We start from the raw sequence: 26,720 nt of genomic DNA, 5'->3' as shown, positions 1-26,720 counted from the left end.
GTGCCTTGTAGGTATTAATGGAAAGGCCCAGCCCAGGGGCCCGAGGCTTCTCCCTCCAGGAAGGGGGCCACCGTTGAAGTCCACTCCGCCTCCCTTGGCCTGGCCCTCCTGGCTCTGAGGGGAGGTGCTTTGGCAAGAGCCAGCTGGCTGGGTCTCCAGGGCTCCCCCCAACGCCCAGCCCACCTGTTCAAGCCCCACCTGCCTCCCAGGACAACTGGCCTTTCATCGGGGGCTGTGGGCTGCCAGCCCTTGGGACAAAGGGCCCCTTGTAGCAGACCCCCAGGAGACCAGGCCCAGGGCCCCTGCCAGCCACATGCCCCTAGACCGGTGGGGGGGGGGATCTCCATGTCCTTCCTCTGGCCTTCTTAGGAGGCCTCTGCCAGTGGCTCCAAGCAGGGCTCAGCGGCGGAGAAGGGGAACCCGTGGCTAGTGGCACCTTCCCCCGCTTGCTCCTGGCCCTTCCTGGGCTCTGGGCTTTGCAGGGACCCGGCAGAGAAAGGCAGACCAGAAAGACCACACGGGAGACACGGACGTATACAGACAGTGATATATATATGATGGCTTTGAACTGTTCATGCACCAGTACATATAAAAACAGGTCCTGTATAAATGAGAAGAGACCAAAAAAGGGACTTTTGCAGCTGTGGCCCCCAAATGCCATCAGGCCCCTTCTGCCAAAAAACGCCCCTCTTGCCACATGCAGCAGCGATGCCAGCCCTTTTGCTAATTTGTCCTAAGAGGAAGGACTGGAAGCCCCTTCCCTCCACAAAAAACATGGGCAATTACCTCTTCCCCACAGAGATGGGGTCTTTTGCACCTAAAGTCCCGGACTGACAGGGCCTTGGACAGAACCATTACAGTCTGGACTGGAGCCCAGAGCAGCCTCTCGCTCTCTCTCACACACACACCATGGAAAGGGGGGCTGCTGGCCATGGAGCACAGGGGGCCCCCATGGCCCCAATTTCGTCTACTGTGAAGACCCTCCCAAGCTCCCCACCCGCTTTCATGGCAGATCCCTCAGTTCACGTGAGGATGGAGGGATTAATGTGCACTCAGGGGCTCTTGGGGGGGGTCTCCAATGCCTCTCCAGCAGCACAGTGCCATGCAGCAACCAGCCAGGTCTGCCCTTCCTCCATCCTTTTTCCTCTCCTTCCCCAGCTGACCTCCTCTCTCTCTCTCTCTCCATATTAATTTCCCCATTTTCAGGACATCCTCCTCCTCTCCGCCTGGCAGTTGGCGTTTCCGCTGGAAGCCAAAACAGATGCCAGCAAATATGTCAGCCGAAACCTCACGTAGAACAAATAATCACACGATTCTCCTCGGCTGGCCTAATCTCCCGGCGCAGGGGGAGGCTACCGCCTCACGCCTTCCCCGCTGCCGCCACGTGCTCAGACTGATGCCCATGCAGTGGATTAGTGCACCTTCCCTTCTGCTCAACGCCTCCATGCAGGGCAAGGGGGCCAAAGGGGTGGGCAGGAGGGCTCCCCACACCTGTGCCTCTTCCCACTAAACCAGGTGAGACTCTCCAGATGCTGCCACGCTACATCTTCCAGCAGAGCCTGAGAGCACAGCCAAGGGAGGGTGATGCTGGGATAGCAGCGCAGCAGCAGCATTCAGTGGGCTGTATGACCCCCGCCCCATACTAAGCCAGCTTTTACATCACTGAATCTACCTCTAGCTTTGGCCATTCAGAAACAACTCACCAAAGTCAAGTGAATGGACATCTGTCCGTCTCACTGGCCTGCAGTCTGCATGCAACAGCCCTTTCTTCTTCTTGGTGACTCCCATGCGGGAGGGAACAGCCAGGTTAATTCCTGGGCAGAGGAGGGTCTCTGCAGGGCAGGGACGACACACATTGGTGTCACTCACAGGGACAGGGACACACACACACACACACCCTTATTGGGTTCTGAAAGGCATCTCTCCCCAAAGTCTCTGGGCTGCTAGGCCTGGTCTGGTGGGCAATGGGGCAACCACCAACCCCTGCCCCGCAGTAGCAGGGGTTTCAGCCACAACAAGACGTTTGTCATGCATGTGTATAAAATCATGTAACAATGGAAGCCACAAGTAGACCCAGGTTTTCAAAAACAGTGATCACTTAAAAAGAGAAAGAGAGTGAGAGACCCTTCAAAGCCCAAAAAGTAACGCTTGAGAAAGGCCAAACCGATCCCCAAAACTTAGAAATTGGCCACAGTGAGAGGACATCAAACCACAAGTCATGTGCGTGGGGGCCTCATCCGGACAAGGCGACACCGTGGGAGGGGTGGAAGCACAGTCATAGTGGAGCCCAGAGAGGGCCACAGTTTGCAATAGGGCAGGCAACCCCCCAGGCAAGTGGGGGCAACATGGTGCCATTTGCAGGTTAGCAGGGAGATGCCCCGCTGCACCCACAGGCACATCAGGTCTTGCCCACAGGAGCCTCACGGGGACCTTGCCCTCTCTGCTATGAGTACCCTGGGCCCAGGGGCAGCTTTGGCAGTGATGGCGAGCGAACCCTGGTGCCAGGTAAATGCCCTGTGGGGCAGAGTCAGCCCCACTTGGTTCAGAGCAGTGGGGAAGGGCCTCCCTCCTGGTCTACAGATTGTCTCTTGAGCCCTTCTGGTGGAACAGAGCTGTGGCCAAGTGGCCCCCATCAGAGCCCTTCTAAAGAGGGCTCCCTGCCTCACACCCCACTTTGGGGCAGACCCCTCTGCTGGGCCAGCCAGGTGTTCAGATCATCTTCATGTTGAACTTCCTGGCGCCCCCCTGTCCAGCTGCAGTGGCGGGGCCGTCCACCTTGCGGAAGGAGTACTCCACGGAAAAATTGTTCTTATGCTGACCCCGGCCCCGGCTCCAGACAAAGAGGAGGAGGAAGCAGAAGAGGACCACCCCCAGGAACATGATGCAGCCCATGGCTGTGGAGACCAGGATGGTTTTGAGATCTAGCGTAAACTTCAGGACGACCTGCGTCTCATTGTGGGAGGTGTCGTTGAACTCACTGAGGTACAAGGTCCGGTTGGCATACAGGGCACCCTCGGCCAGGTGCCCCTTGACCATTAGGGTGGCAAAGTATGTGTCATTGCCACCGGCATTGCTGGCAATGCAGATGTAAGTCCCGCTGTCCTGCACCTGGGCATAGCGGATCTCCAGCGTCCCACTGGGCAGTACAGCCACGCGCCCATTGCTCTTGGAGGAGATCATTCGGTGCTGAGGAGAGACCCAACTGATGGCAGGTGCAGGTTCTCCATCTGCCCGGCATAGGAAGGACACAGACTGCCCCTCATACGCCGTGACCTGCTGGAGCCGGCGGTCCCGGATTTTGGGCTTTTGGCAGGTGAAGTACTCAAAGAGGATGGAGTCTGGAAAGTCACGCAAGGCGTCACCTTGGATCTCGGGTGGCGAAGAGCATGTCGGCAGCTGTCCATCAAAGTTGAGTGTCTTCCGGCGCTGGAGAATCCACAGCAGGCGGCAGTCACAGATTAAGGGGTTCCGGTCAAGCCGGAGCGTTTCCAGGCTGTTGACAGAGTGGAAAGCGCCTTCCTCCAGAGTAGCCAAGAAGTTGCCAGAAAGATTGAGGAGGCGGATCTGCCTCAGTCCATAGAGGGCCTGGGGCTCAACCAAGGCCAGCAGGGCCCCTGCCATGTGGAGCTCCCGGAGCCGGGGAAGATCCTTGAAGGCCCCCCGGGGCACGGTGCTGATGGGGTTGTAAGACAGGTTCAGGTACATGAGGTGCGACAGGTGCCTCAGGGCAGCTGTTGGCACCACCGTGATGTTGGTGTAGGTGACGGAGAGGGAGGTGAGGTTCAGCCCCTGGAAGCCGTCGGGCGATATCTCCTCCAGGAAAGGCCAGTTGTCAATCTCCAACAACAAGAGGTTGCGGAGCTTCTTGAAGTTGTGGTCGTCCACTGATGCGATGCCAAGGTGTCGGAGCCGGAGGGCCTCCAGGCCCTGGAGGCGGGAGAGTGACTCAGCGGTGATGCTTGTCAGGTTGCACCTCTCCAGCGTCAGCTGCTGCAGGCTGACCAGGCCGGAGAAAGCCTTGCGGGAGATGTAGACCAGGTCATTGTCGCCCACCTCCAATGTCTTGAGGCTCCTCAGGTCCTGGAACATGTAGTCCAGGAGGACGACAATCTTGTTCTCGCTCAAGTCCAGGACTGTGAGGTTGGAGAGCCGGCTGAAGACCCCAGTTGGGATGAGCTTGAGCTGGTTGCCCCGCAGCCGCAAGGTCTGCAGATTCGGGAGGTTGCTGAAGGCTCCCGGCTCCACGTTGGCAATGACGTTCTCGCTGAAGTCCAGTTCCTCCAGCAGCGGGAATGGGGAGAGGTCCCCCGAGTTCAGACAGCGGATGCGGTTCTTGTTCAGCTCCAGGATCCTGGTCTCGGTGGGGATCCCCTCGGGGATGGCAGTCAGGCGTTTGCGGTGGCAGATGACGGACCTGAGTTGCGGGACGCACTCACAGCGGGCAGGGCAGGCTGAGAGGGGGGCTATGCTCAGGAGGGCGCAGTGGATGACCAGGAGAAGAAGACGGCAGCAGCAACATGTCATGATGTGGTACATGGTCCTATGGGTGCACGACCATCTTCCCACACACCTGGAAAAGAGAAGAGGGAAAATGACCTGAATCCCAAACACCAGGACCTGCCCCCAAAACCTTTAAAGATGCTCCAAATGACATTTAGAGTTCAGTGGATATGGCAGTGGATTGTGTCTGTGTTGATTCAGACTAACACAGCCATGTCTTTGAATTCTACTCCCTACAAGTTCAAAGACATAGCTGTGTTAGGAGATTATCAGATGGGGGGAAAAGCTGGGAGTAAAAAGCACGTTCCTGGCCTAATCATGCTATCGCACTGAAGATTTTCAGATGGCATCATGCTCATCCAGGACTTATCCTGTGAAGATCCAGGAATGCTCCAGCAACAAACCATTCATGAAGAAGTTCTAGGAATGATTTAGTTGAAGAAGCATTCCTGGATCTTCACAGGATAAGGGCTGGATGAGCACAGTGTGTCTGAAAATCTTTAGCACAAACAAGCGATTATGCCAGGAGTATGCCTTTTACTTTAGGCTCCCCCACACTCTGATAATCTCCTGAGTTTCAATCAGTATGCAAAAGAATCTTGGAGCAAATTTGAGCCTGAGAGGAAGAAAGAAGTCTACTATGACTACATCTGATGAAACAGATTGAGTCTATGAAAGCTGATGCTACCAACCTCTCTCTCTCAGTCGCAAAGGTGCTAGAAGATCCCTTTGGATGCATTTTTGGAGGGCAGTCAGCCATTCCACAGAATCCCGTTTGCCTTGTCTCCCTTGAGAGCCCTGGCTACACAAAACCTGTTGGGTGTCCAAAATTCAGACACAAAACCAGAGTGACACCTGTGTCCTAAATTCTTTAACACAAAAAGGGTCAAAGAGACTCAGCCCTAGCAAGGGGATGTCCAGCAGGCACTTTACCCTCCTCTCCTCCCTTCTCCAAAATAAGACAGCTAAAAACATTCTCCTCGTTGGCACATGGCAGATTAACAGCTCCAGGAGAGAAGAAATGCACATCTGGACCACAACCCAAGAGCTGGGCACCCTGCACTTACATCATTGCAGCAGATGTGGTACTCATGGGGGAGACCCCTGCCTGCATATTCTGGGTTTCTTTGTTGTTGCTTCATCAGTCCCAAGCGAAGCCAACCCTCTGCTGCTGCCTTTGCCTCCCTCTCTCTCCCCCTTCCTTCCTTCCTTCCTTCCTTCCTTCCTTCCTTCCTTCCTTCCTTCCTTCCTCCCTCCCTCCCTCCCTCCCTCCCTTTGCTCCTCACTCACAGAATGGAGGCCATGCCAAGGCCTTGGGCAGAAGCTGCACTACATTCTGAGGCACCATGTAAACTGAAAGAGCAAACACCGGCTAAGTGCCAAAGGCAGGGACCAGAACCCAAGAGTCCATATTGCAAATGGCCTGGAGAAATGGCCAAGCTCAACACCCCCACCCCCTGCTATCCCACTGCAAGTCAGGGTCCAGGCTGGCTTTCATCCTTGTAGAAAACCATAGGTGGAGAGGGGCTCTCTATTGTAATCTGGCACTGGAGGGTGCAGGTTAAGGCTGATGCTCCCCCCTGCCAGCCCCCTCTGGCTTCACAGGCAGCAAAGAGGATTTTCCCATTGCAAAGATAAAAAAATATCCTTGGCAGGTTTCATAGTTTTTTGGGGGGCGGGGGGACCCTACAGCTGCAGAATCCATTCTTTGTAGATTATGGATTAAGTGTCTCAGCTGCTCAGCTGCCCTTGAGAAATTATAACAACAATAATGCAAAGGGCCCTCTTTGGGCAGCTAAAAATACCTTGGACTCGGAGGGCAGGATCTGAATGGCATCCGCTTAATTTTCTCTCTTTTTGCTCCCCTTCCTCTTCCCCCTCTATTATTATATAATAATCCCCTGTGATTTGCATTCTGGAGAAATGAAAAAAGGAAAGAAGGCAGGCAGGCAGGAAGCGCCTGGGTGCAGGTATTTTGGAGGTGGGCACGGCTTGCAGCCTGGCAAGTTGGGTGAGTTCAATTCAAATAGAGCACCTGAAAGGGGTCAAAAAGGCCCAACTGAAACTGACCAAGATGGCTCTCGGTCCCCCATGGCCTCAGGCACAGGAACTGGGAAGGCTGTGGGGGGGGGGGACTCTCAACCCGGCTGGAGACTTGCTAGATAGCCCCAGGAAAGGTGCCCTCTTTTCCACCTCTAGAGACTCCAAAATGGGTTAACCACTCTTTGGAGAAACAAGCCAGACTGTTGAGGCACAGAGCATCTCAGCTGAAGGTCGGGGGGGGGGGGCTGCTCCAAATGCTCTGTGAGAGATCGACAAAGGAAAGGGGTGCCAGGACAGAGGGCAAGAAGAGGCACTCCCAGCTCAGTTTCCACCCAGCAGCTTCTGTGTGCGGACCATGTGCCACGCATGTGCCTTCAGTGGCAGTGCCACGCAGGCAGGCAGGGAGAAGGGAAATGAGAACACCACTGGCAAAGCAGCATCAGCCACCCCCACAAACCCGTCCTCACACTGTGAACTACAATACCCAGGATCTGGTCACACTGGCTGGGCGTTGTGGGAACTTCAATCCAAAACACCCAAAGGACACTAACTGCACACCTACATCTCTGGCCAATCTGTCTGAGGATGATGGAACTTGTAGCGACCCTTCACATCTAGAGGATGATATATGTGTATGTGTGAAAACACAACACCTTCACCAGAATCCTTTGTCTGTTTTGCCCAACTAGTGAGAAAGAACCACAACTCCCTGCTCAACTCCCTACAAACACTGTTCCTGGGGGCAGGAGCACAGCCATGTCTAAATGGAAACACACTGGCCTCCCCTCCCCATTGAACCTCCCCACATATACATCTGAACATGTATAAGCCTACACACACACACACACACACACACACACACACACACACAGAGTTTGTCTCCTCCTCCACTCTTTCCTCCTGAAGCCGCCTTTCAAGCATCTGATCTGCGGATGGCGATCCTCCCTGCGGGGTCAATACACCGCTTGGCTTCCCACAGAATGTGCTTTTGTGGGGGCCTTCTGGCTGCGCGGGTGGGAGCCTCTCTCCTACGCCTGTTCTCCATCTTTCCCTCCATCCTGCCATGCAATCAGAGACTGTATCTGGCAACCATTGATTGACTGTTCCCTGCTGTGGCAAAGCAAGCAGTTGTCAGTGCAGGTGCACTCCGGAAATCCTCAGGGGTTGGGACCAAAATGCCCCCGGACCATGGCAGTCTGGTGAGAGAAGGGCTTTCTGGGGCAGGAGGAAGGGGGCTTCTGCCAAGGGACCCCCTCCCTCTGCCCCATGCCTGTCTTCCTTTTTTCCCAACCCTGGCATCTGCTCAGGACATTTTGGGTCTATTATTTATTTAGTCCCCACATTCTTATGACTCCTTTCCCCTAGTGGGACCCAAGGCAGCTCACAAAAAACAAAACAAAATTAGCTAAGAACAGAGCAAGACAATTAAAACACAATTGAAAGCTCACCATTTTTAAGATAATAAATTAAGCAGTATAAACTCATTAACATACCAAAGCTAAAGCTAGCACGCACACACAAATATGTGGCTTAGATTAGGCTCTTTTATGCTGCTAATTTTCAGGTGTTGATGTATTGGGGGGTTTCTCAGGGTTGTGCAAATCAACATACTCCCTGCAGTTGATTTACAACCCACAAAATATTCCTAAGTAAGTTAGAGAGCAGCATAAAACAGTACCGTCTCCATGCTGAGACCCATACCCAGGCTGAAGTCTCCAAATGTGAGGGCCACAGGTGCATTGTTTCAGGAGCACCCCAACCTTTTCACAGGACTCCTCCCAGCAGCCCGCTCTGCTCATTGCTCACCTGCCAAGATCCACCAGGTCCTGGAGGTTTGGGGAGGGTGTCTGCCATGCCCTTTGCCAGATTTAGCCAACTACCCAACCTGACAGCCAAAAGGGCGCCTGAAGGCATCTGGGCTGACCCTTCCTCAGTGAGGCTTGTTCTACAGCCATTTTGCAGCCTGCCCACCAGTCTGACTGGGGAGACCCCACATAGGGAAGGTCCAGTTCCCTTGACCACCTGTAAAAATCTCATCCTACTTCAACTCCTTTCCGGTCCCTTCTGACATATGAAGCCTTGCAGTCTGGACACAACCACTTCCCATGTAGTGTTTCATGCTCTGGGCAAAAGCTCCCAGCCACAGTTCTCGATGAGGTCCTTCTTCTGCTTGCAAGGACACTCCAAAGGCTAGCTAAGTGGACTCTTGCCTGATGTCCATGAAGTCCATGGCTGCCGCTGGGCCAGGGCTCCTCTCTTCCTCGCACCTGCCAGGCAACGGCTCTTGCTGTGCAGAAATCCACTACCTAGGCCTTGGATGCCTCCTCTGCCTGCAAACAGGGGTGAGTCATTGCCCAAGCCCCCCATCCTCAGCCCCTCCAGGGGCCACAAGGACAGCCAAAAATGCCCCCAAATGAGGAAAACCGTAAACCTGTCTGGGAGCCTAGCCTTTGGAAAAGCAGCTTGTAATGGTAACCAGTGTGGGGATGTATGCAACCTATTTAAAAGGTGACTTGCCACCTGAGGCTCCCAGGAGAGGTCACTCACGTCTTCCGCTCTTAGGGTGGGAAAAGGCCATTTCCTTGGTGGGTCCCTCAGGTCTGGGGTCTCAGTGGCTCTGAGGGCATCTGGGGGAGACAGGAGGCACCTTGCCCACCTCTGACCCACAATGCCTTCCCTATCTCCATCTTACAGGCCTGTTGCTCCTGAAGATAGCACTCTGTTCTACATCTCCTTAGCAAGCTGTCTTTGAAATTCCTCCCTCCTGGTTTCTCTCTCTGATGGCACCCCCGGGACACATCTAAAACTGTATTTAGCTTATTCTGTACATTTGTCGCACGGCCATCGTTTGCTCAGAGCACCAGCGGGCGGCTTTGGGCCTCACGTTCACACACAGAACTGGAACGCCTTGAGAAAGAGAGCAGGCCCCAAAGATGGGTGGGTGGGGGGTTCCTTGAGGACCCTTCCTTGGAGGAGGGCAACTCAGGGCTCAAACAGGGCCAGGAGGGGGCTGACCTCTGGGGAGGCGAGGGGGTGCTGGTCCCCCAAGTTGCCACCCAGCCCCTTCCCCCATTAACAGCCCCAGCTCTTTTAGGGCCATCTGGGCTGCATCCCGCTCAGGCCCAAATCCCCTACCGTTACCTCCTCCTCCGGGCATCTGCACCATAGATACCTCCCTGAGTCACATTTTAATGGAAAATGTAAGGGGTACCTGCGTACACACAAACTGCTGCCGCTGCCTTTCTTTCGGGCACAGCATTCCTCCCTCTGCACAACAGGAACAGGAGCTCATGTTTCCAGGCAGCTTAAATGGGGGCAATTGGGAGCCAGCCGGGATGCCTTGCAAAGCCCCAATTGATGAAATGCTAAAATAGAGTGGGAAGATGAAGGCCACAGGCATGGCTGTCCCTCAGGCCAAGGAACGTCATCACAGCCCAGGGTCACAAGAGGAGAAGAGGAGTGAGTTTGTGTGTGTGTGTGTGACAGAGAGAGAGAGAGAGAGAGAGAGAGACTTAAAGGCTGGCAGACTTTAGTTGGCACATGCCAAGGGGACCCCCTTGTCATGGACTTGGGAGCAAAGAGGTCCAGTCCCCCATTTCTCCACAGCCACCCCTTGCATTTTCTGAAAAAGACCTGAACCTGGCACTACCGCTCTCCACTTTGCCAGCAGGAGAGGAGGAGGAGGGGGAGGAACAGCTACAAGGCCCCAATCTGTGGGTTATGGCCTGAGACCCCCGATGGGAAGGAGGGAGGGGGGCAGGAGCTCTGGGGCCGCTGGCACTGCTTTCCCAGAAGGCCCGCCTGGCACCATATTGGGGTACCTCAAACTTTGCATCTCCCTCTGGCAGAAACTGCCTGGTTCAATCCTGGCAAAGTGCAGAGAGGACTGGAGTTCCAGACTGTAGGCCCAAAGCCAGGCAAGAGCAGGGCTATTTGGCAAATGCCAGGTCTGTACACAGACAGCCCTGGGTTCAACCAGTGGAAGAAAACTAGGCTCCAGCTAGGCTGGAAAAGGTTTCCTGGTCTCCCTGCTGGTGGACAAAGGTGACCAGGCAAGGGCCCTGATCTGGCAAAGGCAGCATCAGAGGAGACCCTGGAGGAGCTCTCTGGACTCCCAGCCAGGGAGGGCAGCAGTGGCTGTGGGGACAAGAATGGGCCTCTTCCCTCTCCACTCAGAGGCCCTCTGTGCCCACCCATAGGGGCTCCATAGCCACTCAAAGACCACCAAAGGTGCTCAGAGCAGCCAGCAGTCCCATCCAGACACTCTTGTGCCCGGACACTATGGGCCAAGGCCATGCTGGAAGCCACCTTCCCAGGACAGATGCTGGGGAGGAACAAGAGCCACAATGAGCCAAGATCCACCTGCCTAGGGCTGACAGGAGAAGGGACTTCGATGGCAAAGAGAGCCAGGGGGCAGAGTGGTGAGGCAGCCCACTGCCAAGGAAGAGGAAGGCAGGAAGGACAGCCAACCCAACCCAGAATGTTCTCACAGGGCATTTGGGTCCCCAAGCCTCAAGCTGGATGGAGAGTGTTCCTCCAATCCCAGCCCCTCTGTTCTGGCTCCCTGTCCAGGAGGCAATGATGCCGAGGGCAAGGGTGCTTGTGCCAAGGGTACTGTGGGCACCTGGGGCCACTCACGTGACAGACCCACAACTGAGGCTCCCTGTCTCCAGCCAGCCCTCCAACTTCCCTTGGCTTACCTCTTCCTTGTCCTCCCTCTCATGGGATGGTATAAGGTCGGCACCCACCACGGGCATGGTCGCTGTCACGCTCCTCTTTCCTTGTGCCCCCCATGGGACTCACAGCCAGGCCACCGTGCTTGCTGCCTTCCTGGGCAAGGGGCTGGTGGGGCAGGGAGCCTGTGGGGCACTTCCTCCAGGCTACCAAAGGGCCCCTCACCGCCTCTTTTTTTCACTGCCTTGGAGCAGCAGGAGCCCGCCTGGCACTGCCACGCTCCTCCAGGTTGCTGGCTGTCTCTCCTGCCGCCTTCAGCTTCCTGGGAGGTACCTCCTTCCTCCTCAGTGCTGGGCAGTGCAGGCAGAACTGGGGTCTCGCCTTCTCTCCCCAAGGGAGTCGTGGGGTGCCTCTCCCCCTGGAAGGTCCCAGGTCTGCCTACACAGGTTGCAGAGGGCGCCCCGTTGTTCCTTCTCCTCCTCTTCTTCTTCGTCTCCCTTCCAACACCACGCAGCCCGCCAGAGACACGGCTGCTGTCAGCTTGGCATCCTCACTGGCTGTGGCAGATTAAAATTGGCAGCCGCCGCCAGCAGCAGCAGCAGAAGGAGGAGGAAAGTGGTGGGTGGGAGAAAGCGATAGAGAGGACAAGTGGGAGAAGGTGCAGGTGGGGGGGAAGGGGGCAGGAGGGGTCCTTGGAGGAGGAGAATGACCCGCCACTGGGGCTCCAGAGGGTGGGCTGGGGAGACCCATTTCACGCCAGTTCGTTCCGCACAAAGGCTGACACATGTCTCCCCCCCGCAACCCATTCAGAGCCTATTCTCCAAAACTGGCCCCGTAACAAAAGACCAAAAAGTGAGGGCAGAAATACAAACCAGGTGCTGTTTCTTAGAAAAGAAAATGCATTGGGTTTTCTAACAAACGTAAGGAGCGGACAGTGGTGTGTGGAGGGGGTCTCATAGCCCCCTTTCAAATTCTGTGCTGGGTTGTCACATCCTGCATGGCCCCCAATGCAGAACTCAGGTGTGAGTTGTCCAGCGACTGGATTTCAGCAAAGCTGTTCTTGAAAAACACACAAAGTGGCTCAGACCAAAGAGGCACCGAGGAGTTACTGCTTTGGGAGCCGCCAGACAGACAGGCCTTGAGGGGCTGAACCCAGGTCATGGACACACCCCTAAAGTGCTAACTGGGGTCTTCATCAGCACAAACATCTCAGCTGCTGCAGCAAACAAGGCCAAAGTCTTGGTGGGGGGAGGGGGGTTGAGAAGAATTGTGGGTGAGCAAAGAGGGACAAAGCAGCTTGGCTGTTTCAGGAGGGTCAGAAATGGGCTCAGCCCCTCCTGCCCCGCAAGGCTGGGAGGCCCAGTGGTGTCACAACCTGGCAAAAGATGCCAAGGCAGTCTGTGGCAAAGGAGAGTGGGATCCACCTAGCACTTGACTCTCTCTGGGCCCCCCAGAGTCAATGGCTCAAGTGGACTGCCAAGCGTGGGGGGCGGCCAGAGCATGTGCCCACAGGTCCGGGGCAGAGCACATCCTAGCCAACGATCTTCGCATGCACGCGCACACCATGCCAGCCACAGCCCTGGTTGAAACCAGAGTCGAGTGGCAGCTCCTCATGCATTATGCAGGCAGTGCAAGGCAGAAGCAGATGCCCGGGTGGCAGGAGGCAGAGCGGGCGCCCATTGTGCTCTGTTGGTGGGGAGAAACTGGGAAATGGCTCCGGCAGCCAATTCCTCAGAGGAGGAGGAGGAGGAGGCAAGATTGGCTGTGGGAAAAAGCGAGAGGCCAGATGGTCGGAGGAGGCATTTTGGGGAGGTGGCCCACCTGGCACCGCAACCCATCCACTCGGTCATCTGCAGGAGGTAAAATTATTATCTCCTCTCCAGGATAAAACAAATAATCAAACAAACACAACTTTAACTCTCCCTCCTCCTCCATCTAAGCCATTCCTGATATCTCACTTTTTGCAGATTTAAAAGTATTTTTAAATAAATAAAAGAAGTAAAGCAAAAAAGCTCCCAGGCCTCTCACCTCCCCCCCCCCCACCATGACTGCAGAGCGACAAGAGAGAGGTTTCCGCCTGCGAGGGAGAGCAGAGAGTGGAATGCGTTCTGTATTAGTGTTTCACACCCTGAAGCAGTGAGGACATGGCCTCTTCGCACCAAGAAGTCTCCTCTTGTCTTTCAGCACAGCCGCATCCAGCCTGAACTGACCACCGCATTAGGAACATCAAAATGTAGAGGCTAAATACTCTGGACAGGCTCCGGCAGTGGTGACCACGTCACATCGGGCAAAAGGGCTTGCTCTGCAAGTGTGGGCCTCTGTGAGTTTGGCACCTTTTCCTGCAAGGACTCCCATCCTGAAGACAGGCCTAAGGAGCAGCTAAACCTGCCTGGATCTTGGATCATCTCTCTCAGATTGTTCTCTGGGAGACAGAAGCCCCTAGAAAAGTGACTGGTCACACTGGGCCACAGGGTGAGTCTGTGCGATTGTCACCGCACATGAGCATCTTTCCACTTGCCCAAGGCAAGCACAACTTGTTGTTGCTGAATGCCTTCAGGTCAACTCTCAGTACCCCTCTCCTGGGCCTTTCTTGGCAAAGACGTTTATGCAGAAGAGGTTTGTTGCCAGAGCCTTCCTTTGAAGATGAGAGAGAATGACTTCTCCACAGAAACCTTCGCCAAGTGGGGATTTGAACCCTGATCCCCAGAGTCCTGGTCCAGCACTCAGTCCACTGGACCACTCTGGTCCACACTCCAAGCCAGGATCGGGGCATCAAGGTCTGGAATTTGCAGAAAAATTGGTGTGGAAGGGTCATTCGGTCTCACCTTCGCTTGGAGCACGTCTCGGATGTTTTAGGGAAACTGGCGATTTTGATCACGCGGAAAGCCTTGATATAGGAGAAGAAAGATTGGGGAATGTTTGTTTCATTTTTTATAGAATCACAGAATCGTAGAGTTAGAAGAGACAAGGGCAATCCAGTCCAACCCCATTCTGCCATGCAGGAACTCTCAATCAAAGCATCCCTGACAGATGGCCATCCAGCCTCTGCTTAAATACCTCCAGGGAAGGAGACTCCATCATTCTCCATTGAGGGAGTGTGTTCCACTGTTGAACAGCCCTGACTGTCAGGAAGTTCCTCCTAATGCTGAGGTGGAATTTCTTTTCCTGAAGCTTGCATCCATTGCCCCATTGTGTCCTGTTCTCTTCCTAAGTCTTTCCTCGTGAGGCATGGTTTCCAGACTTTTCACCATTTTTGTCTCCCTCCTTTGGACACACTCGTTTCTCAACATCCTTTTTGAATTGTGGTGCCCAGAACTAGACACAGGATTATTCCAGGTGAGGCCTGACCAAAGCAGAAAACAGTGGCACTATTACTTCCCTTGATCTATTCTAGACACTATACAGTACCTCTATTGATGCAGCCTAGAATCGCATTGGCCTTTTTAGCTGCCTCATCACTTGTTGACTCATGTTCAACTTGTGGTCTACTTGGACTCCTAGATCCCTTTCACATGTAGTCTCCTTAAGCCAGGTGTCCCCCAGCCTATATCTATGTATTTCATTTTACAGTCACATTGGGGATATTTAGTGGTTTGATATTTATAGATCAAATAAAGTTTGTTTATATAGTAAGAGCAAAAGGTATATAATAAATGGTTTTGATGCAGGGGATTATAATGACCGTTTTGGGAAGGGGGAAACAAACCCTAATGGTACACTTTGCTGTTAGATTTGTTTTGGAATGGTATGTTTTTTTGTTTTGTTTTGTTACAGGATGTACAAGGTTTTATTTTTATATAGGAAATTTATGTGTTGTTATTTTTCTTTTGTATTCATTTTTTTAAAAGATAGTTAAGGCATATATAGCACAGTAACATTACCTAACTAATGAAGCAGGCCTGTAGCAAACAATTGTGGTAGTTGCAGCTTCTCACAGGAGGCTGGATGAGGTCAGCTGCCGCTGTAGAGGCAGAAAAGGGGGCCTCCATCTTGGCACGCCTGGGAAACTGTCCTTGCCTGGCACCTTCACCTGGCTCCATTCTTGGGCCTTGCTTGGCCTGGGAACTGAGTGGCTTAGGGACGTGGGATTATTACACAGGGGATGTTTTTATAAAAGGTCTGAACAGATGAGATCTTTGCTGACAAAGTGCTTCTCAGGATTTGAACCCACTGCTTTCTATTTCTATTTCTCGGTTGCTAAGCACCACCCACATCCTTTGTGCCTTTGACGCTGTGACCGAGGGCATATTACTGGGAGGGAGGGTCAAGCCAAACGGGAAAATTAAGTGGGCTTCCCCTCCGGCATCCTTTCCTTCCTTCTTTCCTTCTGAAATAGATCTTCATATTCTCCGTGCAGCTAATGAGGAGAGCACCCTGGGGGCCATTTGCTCTGGATTGCAGCCGAGCAAAGCCTTGGTACAGCCGCTCCAGCACTCCTCCGGGGGCTGCTAATAACCTCATTTCCAGCCTCCACAGGGCGGCCCGGGTGCAAATTCTTCTCAGACTCAGCAAACGAAGGATGAGGATGAGGAGGGACCCTTTGGAGACCACACCAACGTCCGACATCCCTCTCAGCTGCAGCCACTGTGTCTTAAGTACCTTCAAGTAAGCAAGCCATGATACATGCTCAGCCAGAGTTGCAGTTCAAACAGCAACTAGAGGGCCGTACACTGCTTCAGGAGGCAATGGCAGGGCTTGAACCCAGAACCTCCTGCCAGCAAGGCTAAGCCTGTTCCCTACCCTTCGCGCACACGCACGCACACACCCTGGATGTGATGACAAGAAGGCACTCTGCACATGCTCAGAGGGACCCTCTCCTCATGCAGCTTTTCAGGGCTCAGGCGGCCCAATCTGAGGCACACTCCAGAGGGAAAGGAGAGTGCTTGGATTTGGGGAAAGTTTCTTCTGATCAACACAATCTCAGCCTGTGAGGCTCCTATTTAGAAATGCAACATTTATATTTTAAGACGTTGATTGCAAGATTGGAAGGTCAGCAGTTCGGGGGCCAGGTGCCACATGATGGAGTGAGTTCCCATCACTAGTCCCAGCTTCTGCCAACCTAGCAGTGCGAAAGCATGCAAATTCAAGTAGATAAATAGGTACCACTCTGATGGGAAGGTAAACAGCGTTCTGTGCTACCATGGTGGCCACATGGCACACTGGTTCTTCAGCTTAGCAACGGAGATGAGCACTGGCCCCTATGGTCGGACTGGCTCCTACGGTCCCCATTGACAACCTAGAGGATGAAAGTGCTGCATTCCGGAGGAAAAGACTGACAAAACCACCCCAAGGATTTCTTGGCTACGAAAACCCTATGAAGTCCATAGGGTCACTGCATGTCAACATGAGACTTGAAGGTACACAGACATACACCCACAAAGTCTCAGGAGCCCCAAAGCAGATAACAATAGTGTGCAAGAGGCCAAGACGGTGTCCCCAAGAAACAAAGGAGAAGTCTTCCACAACCCTCTCCCTATTCCCCCTTTTCAATCAAAAAGGCCAAACCTGGAGGCTGCCTGGGTCTGTTTGTGGAGCACCCTGGCAATGCGCCCAACGGCTTCCTCTGCAGGACCCGAGCTCCCAAACAGAGACGCTGGAAGGAAAGGCTCAAAGGAGAAGAGCAGGCAAGACTTTCTCTCCAGGGCTTCCCTTAAAATCCAGGGAGATCCATCCACCTGACCAACTTCTTATGCTGGAGGACTCAGCTCCCCTTGGGCAGTCCGTGCCCTCTGGGACGCCTATCAGCTGCCGCCTGGGGCTGTGTCAGGCTTTATAAAACTCACTCAAAGGGAAAGAGCCAAGCCCTCAAAGGAACCCGTGGGCTGCAGGGGGCAGAGGAGAACAGAGTCCTGGTTGGCAATTCATCTTGCTCCGCAGTCCTGCAAAATGTGAATGGGCTGCCAGGCCAGCGGTTCAGGTTGCACTCCAGGAAATGAATGGGCTTAGCCGCTCGCTCGCACGCCTGCCCAGGTGGCAAGAGGGCCCATTAATTGGAATTAAGGGATAAGGCCCCCAGGTGCTCCCATCCACGCCTCCTGCTCTGGGTGAATAAAGGCAGAAAGCAAAGCCACCCAGGGAACACCTGGCACCACATGGACCACTCCGATGGCCCTCAGCCCCACATCTGTGCCAGACAAGGCTCCTGGCCCAGGTAGAGGATGAAAGCAGCTGGCCCCACAGGGATGTCTAAAGCCCCCCCCCCCCTGCCCTTGAACAGCAGTGCACCCCTCCCTGGTCTATTCAGAGCCCAAGATAGCTGACCAGGCTTGGCCCAAGCGGGAGTGCATTGGCCATGCCTTCCCTCCAGAGTGGCCCTCCCTACTCTGCCATCAAACTGACAGAATCCATGCTTCAACTCTCTGTACCCCAGTGCCCTCCAGGAAGATGGACGCCAGCTGGAGGATTCCAGATCACCACCACCACCTCACCCCCCACATATCTATATCTCTGTATGGCAACCACCTCTTCCTTCTCAGATGATCACTCTCAATAAAAACCAACCTGCCCTTGTCTTCCAAGCTTTGGGTCCTGCTGCATGTCTACCAACATCCAGTCAGGAACAAGAAGGCAGCAGATGGAGGAGGAGGAGAAGAAGAAGGGGGCATTTGCATAAGTCCATGCAAAACCCATGGCAAAAGTACAGAGGCTATGAAATTAGGCTTTGAAGAAGGAGCACGGAGGGAGGCTGCCAGGAGGGAGGAAGAGCAAGTGGAGGCTGCAGAGAAAAACAGGACCAGCGGGGGGGGGGGGGGGTTAAGAGAGAAGAAACAGTCCCCCAGGCTCCCCCACATATAGCCTCCATTTGACATAAGCTCCCTGCCTCCTGGGCCCCCAATCAAGGGCGCAAGTGACAACCCATCCATTTTGATCCCCCTGGTTCTCTGGGTAACTCAGAAAGGCTTTTGGAAGACTGTCCTTTTTGCGTCCCAGACCCCAAAGGCCATGCCACCAGCACTGGGAGCATGCCCCCCAAAAGACAGCAGTGCAGGTGAGCTGTGGCAAAGGTGCAGCAGCATTCTCGGCTCGCTTGGTGTGGCTGGAAGGCGGTTAAACAGCCCCACTCAGGAGAGCACCAAGCAACTGACCCCACACAACGGCCCTGCAAGGTTGGTCTTTTCTTCCAAGAACAGGAGAAGAGCCCATCCAATGCTGGGTCAGCCCTAAGTAGGCCTCGCTTTTGGACCCAGAGGTGCAGCCACCATAAGCCCCCAAGCATGGGACACAAGATGGGCAATGGCAGACTCTCCTTTGCCCCGGTGCCAGCTGAGCCAAAAGTGACATTTGAGGGCAGAATGAATACCTCTGGCCCAGGAATAGACTAGCACACAGCAATCATGGCCAGTTGCCACTGACAGCCAAGTGTTGGCCACACCTCAGCATGGTCACTGAGCCCCATTTGGTCTGGGTACCCAGTAAATCTGAGGCTCTGAAGCTTCCTACGGCAAAGGAAAAACCTCTGAGCATGTGCAATGTGCCTCCTACTCTCCACTGCTAGCTGGTCTCCTGTCACTTCTGGGACTAAGAGAAGCATTTCCAGGCTGAAGAACCCAGACACTCCCAGCTTTTCTGGCCCAGGGCTTCCCCTTTCGGAAAGGGTCTCCAGCATGGCCCTTCTGGGAGATGGGGGGGGGGATTTCTAGATGCGCAGGACCCGCCTTGCAGCAGCACAGAATAAAAGACCTTCATCTTTCCAAAACCTGGACAACCCCATTTCCCAGTGAGAGAGGTCTAATCCAGCCAAGGGGAGGCAAGAAGACACTCCAAGCTTCCTGCTTTCCTGACTCTGGCCGCCTGGTGGACAGATCAGCTACTCTTGCCCTCTGAGAAGTTGGCACCACCACCCTCCTCTCTGAACGAACAAGACAGGACAGCCAACCCCAGAGGCCAGGCAACGTTGCTTTTCGGCTTCTGTTACCATCAACTGGGGGGGGGGGGGGAACTGTGTCGCTAAAAGCCTGCCAGCAGCTGTTGCTTCAGCGGTTCCTTTGCCATCCTGGTGGGGATGATGGGACTTGACAGGAGTCAAGGCACTCCAGCAGAAGCCTTTCATCACTCCACCAGCGGGACTTTGCCTCTGCAGAAGCAGAAAAACACGCATCTGTCGGTTGGTCTCTGGCGAGACACCATGAGCCATTAGGGCACCAATCCTGTACCACTGGACCCTCAGTGCCCCAAGGAGGGACCTGCTGCCAATGGCTCAGAAAGCCATCAGGAGACAAAGAAGAGCTACTTGGACGGTCCCATGGGCAGAAGTTTCACACCAGCCATCTCTCCCTCTGTGTCCTTCCATTCGCCCTCCCTTCCCAAGACGTCTGAGGGACCCCCACTCTGCCCATATGGACAGCGTGTCCCAGCCTCCTCAGGAGCTGCAAAAACTCCTAGTAAACAGAGGCCTCCTGGTGCCACCACCTCAAAGGCCCTGCATTCCCACACCACCCTTGTTTTTGTGGAAAGAAAGGAAAGGCAGAAAAAGGAGAGCATGGAAGGGACATATGCGATACCATTGACTATGGTGAGTTATTCTGGGAGGCAAAGGTCATGGGGGCTGAGCAGTCCCATGAGAAAGTTATTCCAAAAGATGTTATTCACTTATATCTCACCTTTCTTGAATAATGAAATTCAAATCAGCTAACATAATTTGGTGGTGCCAGAACTAAGCTAATCTGGCCATAATATTGTACTGGGAAATCCTGTTTTGTATCATGCCTTTGATTCAACTGCCACGTATGACATTATATATGCCTGATTTCAACTGGAAGGTATGACTTGGAGGTTTGCTATACATAAGCATGCTGTAGGATGACAAGAATGAAGGAATGGAGGGATGACCTCAGGTGTATTAACTGAGATGTATGTGACATGATATATGTGCTGATAGGCATTTGATCCAAACCTGATAGTTTGATGCTGTGTACAGAACTGTTGGTAGGTTGGCTGACATATGCAGGCCTGATTGCAGAATGCTATACATAGGCATAGATTTATGATGTGATGCATTATTCCCATTAGGCAGTATGGTATATAGAACTGGGTTGTGACATTTTGGGGAAAATATAAAAGTGGTTATATGGGTGTGACGAATAGGAAGCACAGGGTGTTGCTTAGATTAATAATTATATCAATAGCAAAATGGATGATGCTTTTATATGTTTGAAATAGGTTAACTGCATAGTCTGAGACAAGTTTCTCTCCTCCATGCCAGGCCGTTTGGCCCTGGGCTTCCCCTCGACACGTGCCACTGCCGCTGCTGCGTTTCTATCTATTTGTTTACAGAACACATATATTTATAGCTCATAATTCAGCTCTCCAAAGGTTCCCCCAGATGGCTCACCATAAAAAAAACTACGCCAACAGATTCACAGTTGAAATGCAATTAACAGAAATATGCCAAGATGCACCCGGAGCACCAAAGCAGGATCAATAAGGAAGGAACACAGAGAGAAGAGGAGGAGGAGGAGGGAGCAAAGCATAATAAGCCACTCTGTCCAAATGCTGCAGTGGGGACTGGGGGCACTTAGCAGTGGCAAATTCTGGCCTCCCCCTTCTGTTCCCAGTGCAAGGAAGCACCCAGGTGCAAGGGCCCCCTTCCTGGTCCCATAGGAGAGGAGCACAGCAGCCAACCCCCCCCCACCGCATCCTCCTCTGTTTCTTCTGGGTTGCAAGGGGGCTCTCTTGGGGGCCTTGCAACAAAGGCTGCCATTTCACCCACCTCTCTCTGCCCAGGGACTTCCTCTTCTGCCCAGTGCCAGGCCTGCTCCACCATCTTCCTGCCTGAAGGGTCAGCCTGCCTTGGAAAGGGAGGCAGAGGAAGGGGCCATGGGTGGGTGAGCCCCCAAAGGAGGGGGCATTTGGGGATGTCAACTGATTGCACGTGTCAGGTTGACTAACCATGCATGTTAATTGGTTAATCAAGCCAATTTGCATAACTCGGCCCAGGATTCCTCAAGAGAGAGAGAGCAAAATTTCCCTGCTTTTCAGCTGCAGCTCTGAAGAAAAAGCAGTGAGGAAGACCCCAGACTCTCCTGTAAAGTGGGGAGACTCTTCTTTCTCCATGGGTCCTGTGGCAAAGAGCCTCCAGAAAGTCTCATGGAGTCCTGGGCCGCTTTGTCTCTTGGGAAGGTAGGACCCAGTCCTGGCTTCTGCTGCCTGAGGAGGAGGAGGAGACGGTGGTGGCCGCCTTGAGACTTTCTGGTCCCCAGATTCTCATTCAAAGAGCTGCCATAAATCAAAGCCAGCTTGACAGCAATACTTACTGAGGGTATGGGACATAGTTCTTAATGGATGTATGGACTCAGGATGCAGTGGAGTGATTAGGGGAGGAAGCAACAACAGAGGACAGTGTGAGGGCTCTCCTAAGAGTCCCAAGGGAAGGGTGCCTATTTATTCTCTCCTCCTGTATCTGGGTGGCAGCATGGGCAGCCACACTGGAGACCCTGGGCAGAAACATGGGGAGGGGAGGCAGTGCCAAGCCAGGGATGCCCACAGAACAGGACATGGCTCACACACACCCCACCTTGGAGAAGTGGCCTTGGGTCCAAAACTCTGGTTGCTGGGCTCTCCCTTTGCCTGACCTTGGTGATAATCAGCTGTACCGGAGAAGATCAATGGCGCTGGATCAACTGAGTCAGCTCCAGGCATTCATGAGTAAAGCCCTTCAGTGCCCTTGTGCCCAGGCTCAAAGACCTCCCCACAGGGCCCAGAGAATCGTCTGGGAGGAAGCCACAGGAGAATCAAAGAGTTGGAAGAGACCACAAGGGCCATCCAGTCCAACCCCCTGCCATGCAGGAAAGACCAAGAGAGCTGGGGGAGAAGAACCAAAGGCCGCAGAGGGAGTTCTTACAACCCACTCAACACCCATCTGGGCTGAATGGGGGGAGCCATTTTAACAGGGACAGAAGGGATCCCCCCTGCAGTCTCTGTCTCTCTCAGGTGGCCCAGCCTGGCATCCCTTTATCTACAGCCAAGCTTTCTCCCCCCACATTGAGGTCAGAGTCCAGGAGGAGGAGGAGGGCAAAGGGCCCCAAAGGGGATGTTGAGACCCGCCCAAAAATGCAACTCAGCTGGGCTCTGGCCAGGGATGCCTGGAAATTTCCTGGCTTCTAATTTTGGCAGAAGAAGCCCCAAGTGCCATTTATTTTACATGCACCACCTTCTCAGCAGGGAGTTTTCCCCCGAACCCCTTTGTTTCCTCTTTAAAACCATAGGTGAGTTTTTTCAGGCAAGATGCACCTCAGACACTATCTGCCAGAAGCTTGCCCTCACAACAATCCAACAAGGTAGGCCTCTAGCCAAAACACCCCGTTTAGGCTGAGTGCTCCAAAATCCCAGCTCTCACGGCCATTCTTTCTAGCCCCCAGTTCACTGGGGCACTCCAACAGATGAAGCAGACCCCCATCACCCAACATCTCCCCGCAACCCCTGTGCCCCGTCCTTTGGCCCAGCAATGGCAGCCCATGGTGGCCACCCAAAAAAAAACAAAAAACGTGAACCATGTAGGTTTTATTTCGGGTTTATCTTGCCAGCACAGTGACACTTCTGGAAATTGCCCGAGTGAAGTATTTGTTTTGTCGACTAAGCTAAACTGCAGATAAACACTTTAAAAATAGCCTCTTGTAAAGCTCAGGCAATCATGCCCAGAAGTCAAATTGATGTTCTCAAGCGAGCCATCCATCCCTGGCCAGTTTCGGCGTCTCTCTCTCTCTCTCTCTGAGGCTCCCCTCCATCTCCCTTCTTTCTCTCAGCTCCCCAGCTGGATTTTGATCTCTCTGTGTGTGCAAAGACTGGGTGCAAGCGTTTTAGTTCACAGTGATCCAGACCTTGACCCCCGGCCTACCCACCCACCTCTTCATGTCTGCTATCTGTGTGTTTCCTTTCCTTCCTCCAAGATATCACTCATCCAAGCAAGGACAGGACAGCAAGACCCATGTGGCTTGGGGTTTTCACAAAGTGCTCGGCTAGATCCAGAGAGGAAGGAGGGAAGGCCAGCTGGCCAGGATTTCCAGAGATGCAGCTGCAGAAGGAAGAGGACAAGGAAGAGGAGGACTGAGCCCAGAGTTCCCTTGGGGAAAAGGGACCTTTGGGAACTATAACTCACAAAGTCTCACATAAGCAGAGCCACAGAGAAGAGAGGAACCATCTGGCCAAGGGGTAGCAGGGTTACTCTGGCCTCAGAGCCCCCACAGCCACCCCACACCGAGGCCCCTCTCCCAAGGTGCACAGGAAAAGAGCTCTTTTCTGAAGGACAGAATGACTCCAAGGCAGGGGGGAGGGGGGGCAGAGGTCTGGAGAGATACAAAGCAGATCTCAAGCGGCCACCTTAATGGCCCTGTCCCTTCCCCCAGAAACCCCATTGGCCACCTCCTTTGGCTCCCCAGCCATTAAATGCAACCCAAGCCCTTCTCAACAGGACTCTCCTGCTGTGTACTCTGCAGACAACTTGAGGAGCAGCTCAGCAGCAGAAATGCGTCCCCAAATCAAGGGGAAGATAAAGCTGCACACAGGGGCTTTGGAGGGTGCTGAACTTCCCTCCAAAATGACCATGTGGTGCCAAGACAGCAGAGAGAAAAAGGCCCCACAGGCCACTCAGGTGTGTGTGTGTGCAGAGGATGCAGGGCTGGGGGCAGAAAACAGGAGACCTCTTCCCTGGACAAAGAGGAGGAGGAGCCCCTCTCTGAGACCCTTGGACAACACCCACACACATACCCCGCAGCCCAGCAGGAGAGTCCCAGTTTGGACTGGAATGAGTCATGAGGGAAGCTTGTCCTCTCTCTCTCTCTCGTGGGTGGGGGGGCTTGGACCCGGGATGCAAAGGAGCAGTGACCTCAGCAGCATCTGGACCCTCCAAACCCACATCCACCGTTTCCTCCCTTCCTTAGAAGCTGCGTGAGAGAGAAACATTTGAGAGACCGAGAGGCAGAGCTCCTGCTGGACCCAGGAAGCTGAGGCTGGCAGTGGTGGAGGGACTTCTTGGCTCCTGGGATCTGTGGTTCCTCAAAGCACCTCCTGCTTCTGCCCAGTCACAGTTCTGGATCCTGGCCCTGGGGCAAACCACCAAAATCCTCCTTGCCAAAGGAGGAGCTGCCAGAAAAAGCTGGAAAGAGGGAACAAGTGGCCAAACCAGAAGCAAACCTAAAGGAAGTGGGTGGCATTTTCTTGAATGGCCCTCATTGCCAGACCAGGTTCCTTGGGGTCTGCCTGAAGGAGGCAGTTTGTCAAGGGCTGCCAGGTTGGCAGAGACGCCTCCTCCTGTGCCCAGCCTGGTACTTCCCAGCATAGACATGTGCTTTGCCCACCATTCTTTGGCCTTGCAACAACCCTCTGAGGTAGACCAGGCTATAGCAAAGGGTGACTTGCCCTAGGACTGAGTATCCCATGAGTAAGTAGAAGGGAGTCCCAAGCCAGCACTCCCAGGGCCAGCTTCCCAGCCATGGCCCCCAGTTAAGGAACACCCTCGGAGTGTAGTGGAGTCTCCTTCCTTGGAGATCTTTAAGCAGAGGCTGGATGACCATCTGTTGGGGATTGCTTTGACTGAGAGTTCCTGCATGGCAGGGGGGTTGGATGGATGGCCCTTGCAGTCTCTATAATTCTATGATTCTAGGGATCTCCTCCAATTATTGCACCTGCCCCTTGGGCTGCTTTTCAGAGCCCCACTGACTGCAGAGTAATCCCAGGGAGACACAGCACGCCTTCCTCCCAAGTCAGCATGTGGAGATCAAATCCTAATGGCAGGTGATCCCCTCCAGAAAGAGGGAAAGAGGGGCAGTGGTGGTCTCTCCAAAGCAGAGGTGGCACTGTACTGAGCAAGAGAAGGAAGAAGCGGCATGGGGCAGGGCAGGGATGACTCTGGGGAAGGGGTGCTGCCCTGCCCCCCCCCATTGAGCCAAGAGCCCCTTGGAGCAAAATCTGCTCTGGCAGGAGACCGAAGACCCCCAGAAGGACCCTCTACCCCCTGCCTCAGGCAAGATCCCCCCGAACCGCCCATCCCCCACTGCCCTCCAAGGGCTCACCTGGCGGCCTGGGCTCCTCTCCGCCGCCCATCCCCTCCTCTGCCTCATCTCCGCCAGACCAGCTCCGAGGGGCAGCGAAGGGAAAGGGAAGGACGGCTCCTCCTCTCCGATGGGTTGCAGCGCCAGGGTGCAGAGAGAGAGAGAGAGAGGAGGAGGAGGAGGAGGAAGAGAAAGGGCAGCCCTCTCGTGGCCACAGCTTCCTCCTGCAGCCCGAGGCCTCCCAGGGCCCTTTGGCTACTCCAGAGTAAGCTCTGTCACTTCCACAGCTGCAGCCCTTACACGCCAGTAAAGCTGGACTGCAACACCCATCCTCCCCAGCAGGCAGCGCCCAAGAACCTGTGCTGCCTGAGGCCTGCAGGGCAGGATGGAGCATCCCCCCACAAAGCAGGCATTCTGCCCTCGGTCGCAAGGGCAGGAAGTTTTCCTCCTCAGCCCCCAATTTTCTTAGGACCATTTCAGAGCACCTCTTAAGTCTGTTTCAGCAGCCACCAGTAAGAGCTATTTAGAAACAATATATCAGAAGAAGGAATTCCATGCAAGCCTCATCTGGTCAGTTTCCCTGTTCAGGCCAGAAACCAAGAGGCTGTCCATTGGCAGCGCAGCCATCAGATGGAAAAACAGCCAGGGTCCAGCCAGCCTTTGCGTTGGGCCCTTTTTCTGCCTCTGAGGACGAAGGACACTGGCCCAGCAAAGACGGCCTGGCTCTGTGCGGCTGTTTGTGCCTTCAAGCCGCCTGCCAGCTTGGGCAACCCCACAAATTTCACTGGGTCGCCACAGAGAAGCGATACTGAGAAGTGGGCTGCCATGACCCAAAAAACCCTCTCTGTCCTTCAAGGCGCCCCAAGATTTTGCAAAAGCCATTTTTTCACCTGCATATACTTGACTATGAGGCATCCTTATGTGTGAGTCAAGGGCAGGCACAGGCACCGGAAAAGGGGTTTTATATGACCCACAGGTAAGAAAAAAACCCTGTAAGGCAAGGCAGGCAAAAGGGGCGCAGCAGGAGGAGGGCGCACGCCTCAAAAGGGACGCCGAGGCAGAGCAAACACTGTGGCGACTATATTACCAGCGAACTTAATGTGGTCCCTTTGGCCAGTTCCGACCCAGAAAGGCTGAGCCACGCCTTGCCTGGGGCCTTCAGGGCCACTTCCCCAGCCATTCAAGGGCCTCTGGGCTCCTTTTGGGGATCAGCCTTTGGCTGCTGGCTCAGAGGAGGGGAACCAGGGCTGCGACTGATGAAGTTTCCCAGGGTTTTTGGGGTCAAAACAGACACAATGAGTCGCCATCCCAGGGTCGGAAGGAAGGGAGCCTCAGAGCAAGGAAGGGCGGCCCTGCTCCTCCCATTCCTCCTCCTCCTCCTCCTCCTCACCTGCCTCCGGGCGGTTCTTCTTCGGGGAGGCCTCCTCTTCCCCTCCGTCTGCCGACGCCTTTCCCCCGTTCGGCCGCGGTCCCTGGCGGCGAGGGAAGGGGAGGCGGAGGGCAGGCATAGCGACAACG

General features: G+C 54.2%; 1 protein-coding gene across 11 annotated transcripts; it reads right to left on the bottom strand.

Annotated features, from left to right (window-relative positions):
• Positions 1–184: 184 nt before the first annotated feature.
• LINGO3 (leucine rich repeat and Ig domain containing 3) lies at positions 185–26,713 on the bottom strand. 11 transcript variants are annotated; one of them, XM_042480114.1, is made up of 3 exons: positions 25,224–25,355; positions 11,244–14,104; positions 185–4,570 (listed from the first exon to the last, which is right to left on the bottom strand). In XM_042480114.1, the coding sequence occupies exons 2-3, from the start codon at positions 11,264–11,266 to the stop codon at positions 2,710–2,712; spliced, it is 1,884 nt and encodes a 627-aa protein (XP_042336048.1). In that variant the 5' UTR covers positions 11,267–14,104; positions 25,224–25,355; the 3' UTR covers positions 185–2,709. The 11 variants fall into 11 exon arrangements, with proteins under 11 accessions (XP_042336048.1, XP_042336050.1, XP_042336049.1 ...); XM_042480116.1 differs by lacking the exons at positions 11,244–14,104; positions 25,224–25,355 and adding exons at positions 8,754–8,873; positions 9,755–11,236; XM_042480115.1 differs by lacking the exons at positions 11,244–14,104; positions 25,224–25,355 and adding exons at positions 8,754–9,450; positions 9,763–11,236.
• Between the last annotated feature and the right edge of the window lie 7 nt (positions 26,714–26,720).

Source organism: Sceloporus undulatus, chromosome 7, assembly GCF_019175285.1.
Source record: "Sceloporus undulatus isolate JIND9_A2432 ecotype Alabama chromosome 7, SceUnd_v1.1, whole genome shotgun sequence".
Taxonomy (NCBI): domain Eukaryota; kingdom Metazoa; phylum Chordata; class Lepidosauria; order Squamata; family Phrynosomatidae; genus Sceloporus; species Sceloporus undulatus.
This window is presented reverse-complemented; position numbering and strand designations above follow the sequence as displayed.

Bases quoted from the DNA above. Each gene is read 5' to 3' on its own strand.
- LINGO3 (XM_042480112.1), bottom strand. From the start codon at position 21,855: ATGCCTGGAGCTGACTCAGTTGATCCAGCGCCATTGATCTTCTCCGGT. The intron at 4,571-21,730 runs GTGGGGTGTGTG...TCTCTTTTCCAG, and splicing joins CCCAAGGCCACTTCTCCAAG to GTGTGTGGGAAGATGGTCGT.